General features: G+C 64.0%; 1 protein-coding gene across 1 annotated transcript in view; it reads right to left on the reverse strand.

Annotated features, from left to right (window-relative positions):
* The window catches only part of LOC119589478, a gene marked incomplete at its 5' end in the record, with an annotated part of 91,173 nt that overhangs the window by 33,704 nt on the left and 57,266 nt on the right, over positions 1 to 203 (reverse strand). The window contains 1 exon segment of the mRNA XM_037938079.1: positions 46 to 182. Coding sequence (XP_037794007.1) covers positions 46 to 182 — 137 coding nt within the window.

The raw sequence follows: 203 nt of genomic DNA on the forward strand, positions 1-203 counted from the left end.
GAGTAAGGGCGAGGCCCTGAGTCTGGCCTCGCGTCGCCCACCTACCGTAGTACTCAGTCATGTCGACGGGCATGGTCTGCACGAGGCGCTTGCACTTCCGCAGTTCGCGGGACATGAGCTGCGTGCAGGCCACCAGGTGCACGAAGTTCTGGTTGTCCACGGGGATGCCTTCGGCCACGTCGCTGAAACGGAACGGGCGCCTT

This window comes from Penaeus monodon, chromosome 25 (genome assembly GCF_015228065.2).
Source record: "Penaeus monodon isolate SGIC_2016 chromosome 25, NSTDA_Pmon_1, whole genome shotgun sequence".
Classification (NCBI taxonomy): Eukaryota; Metazoa; Arthropoda; class Malacostraca; order Decapoda; family Penaeidae; genus Penaeus; species Penaeus monodon.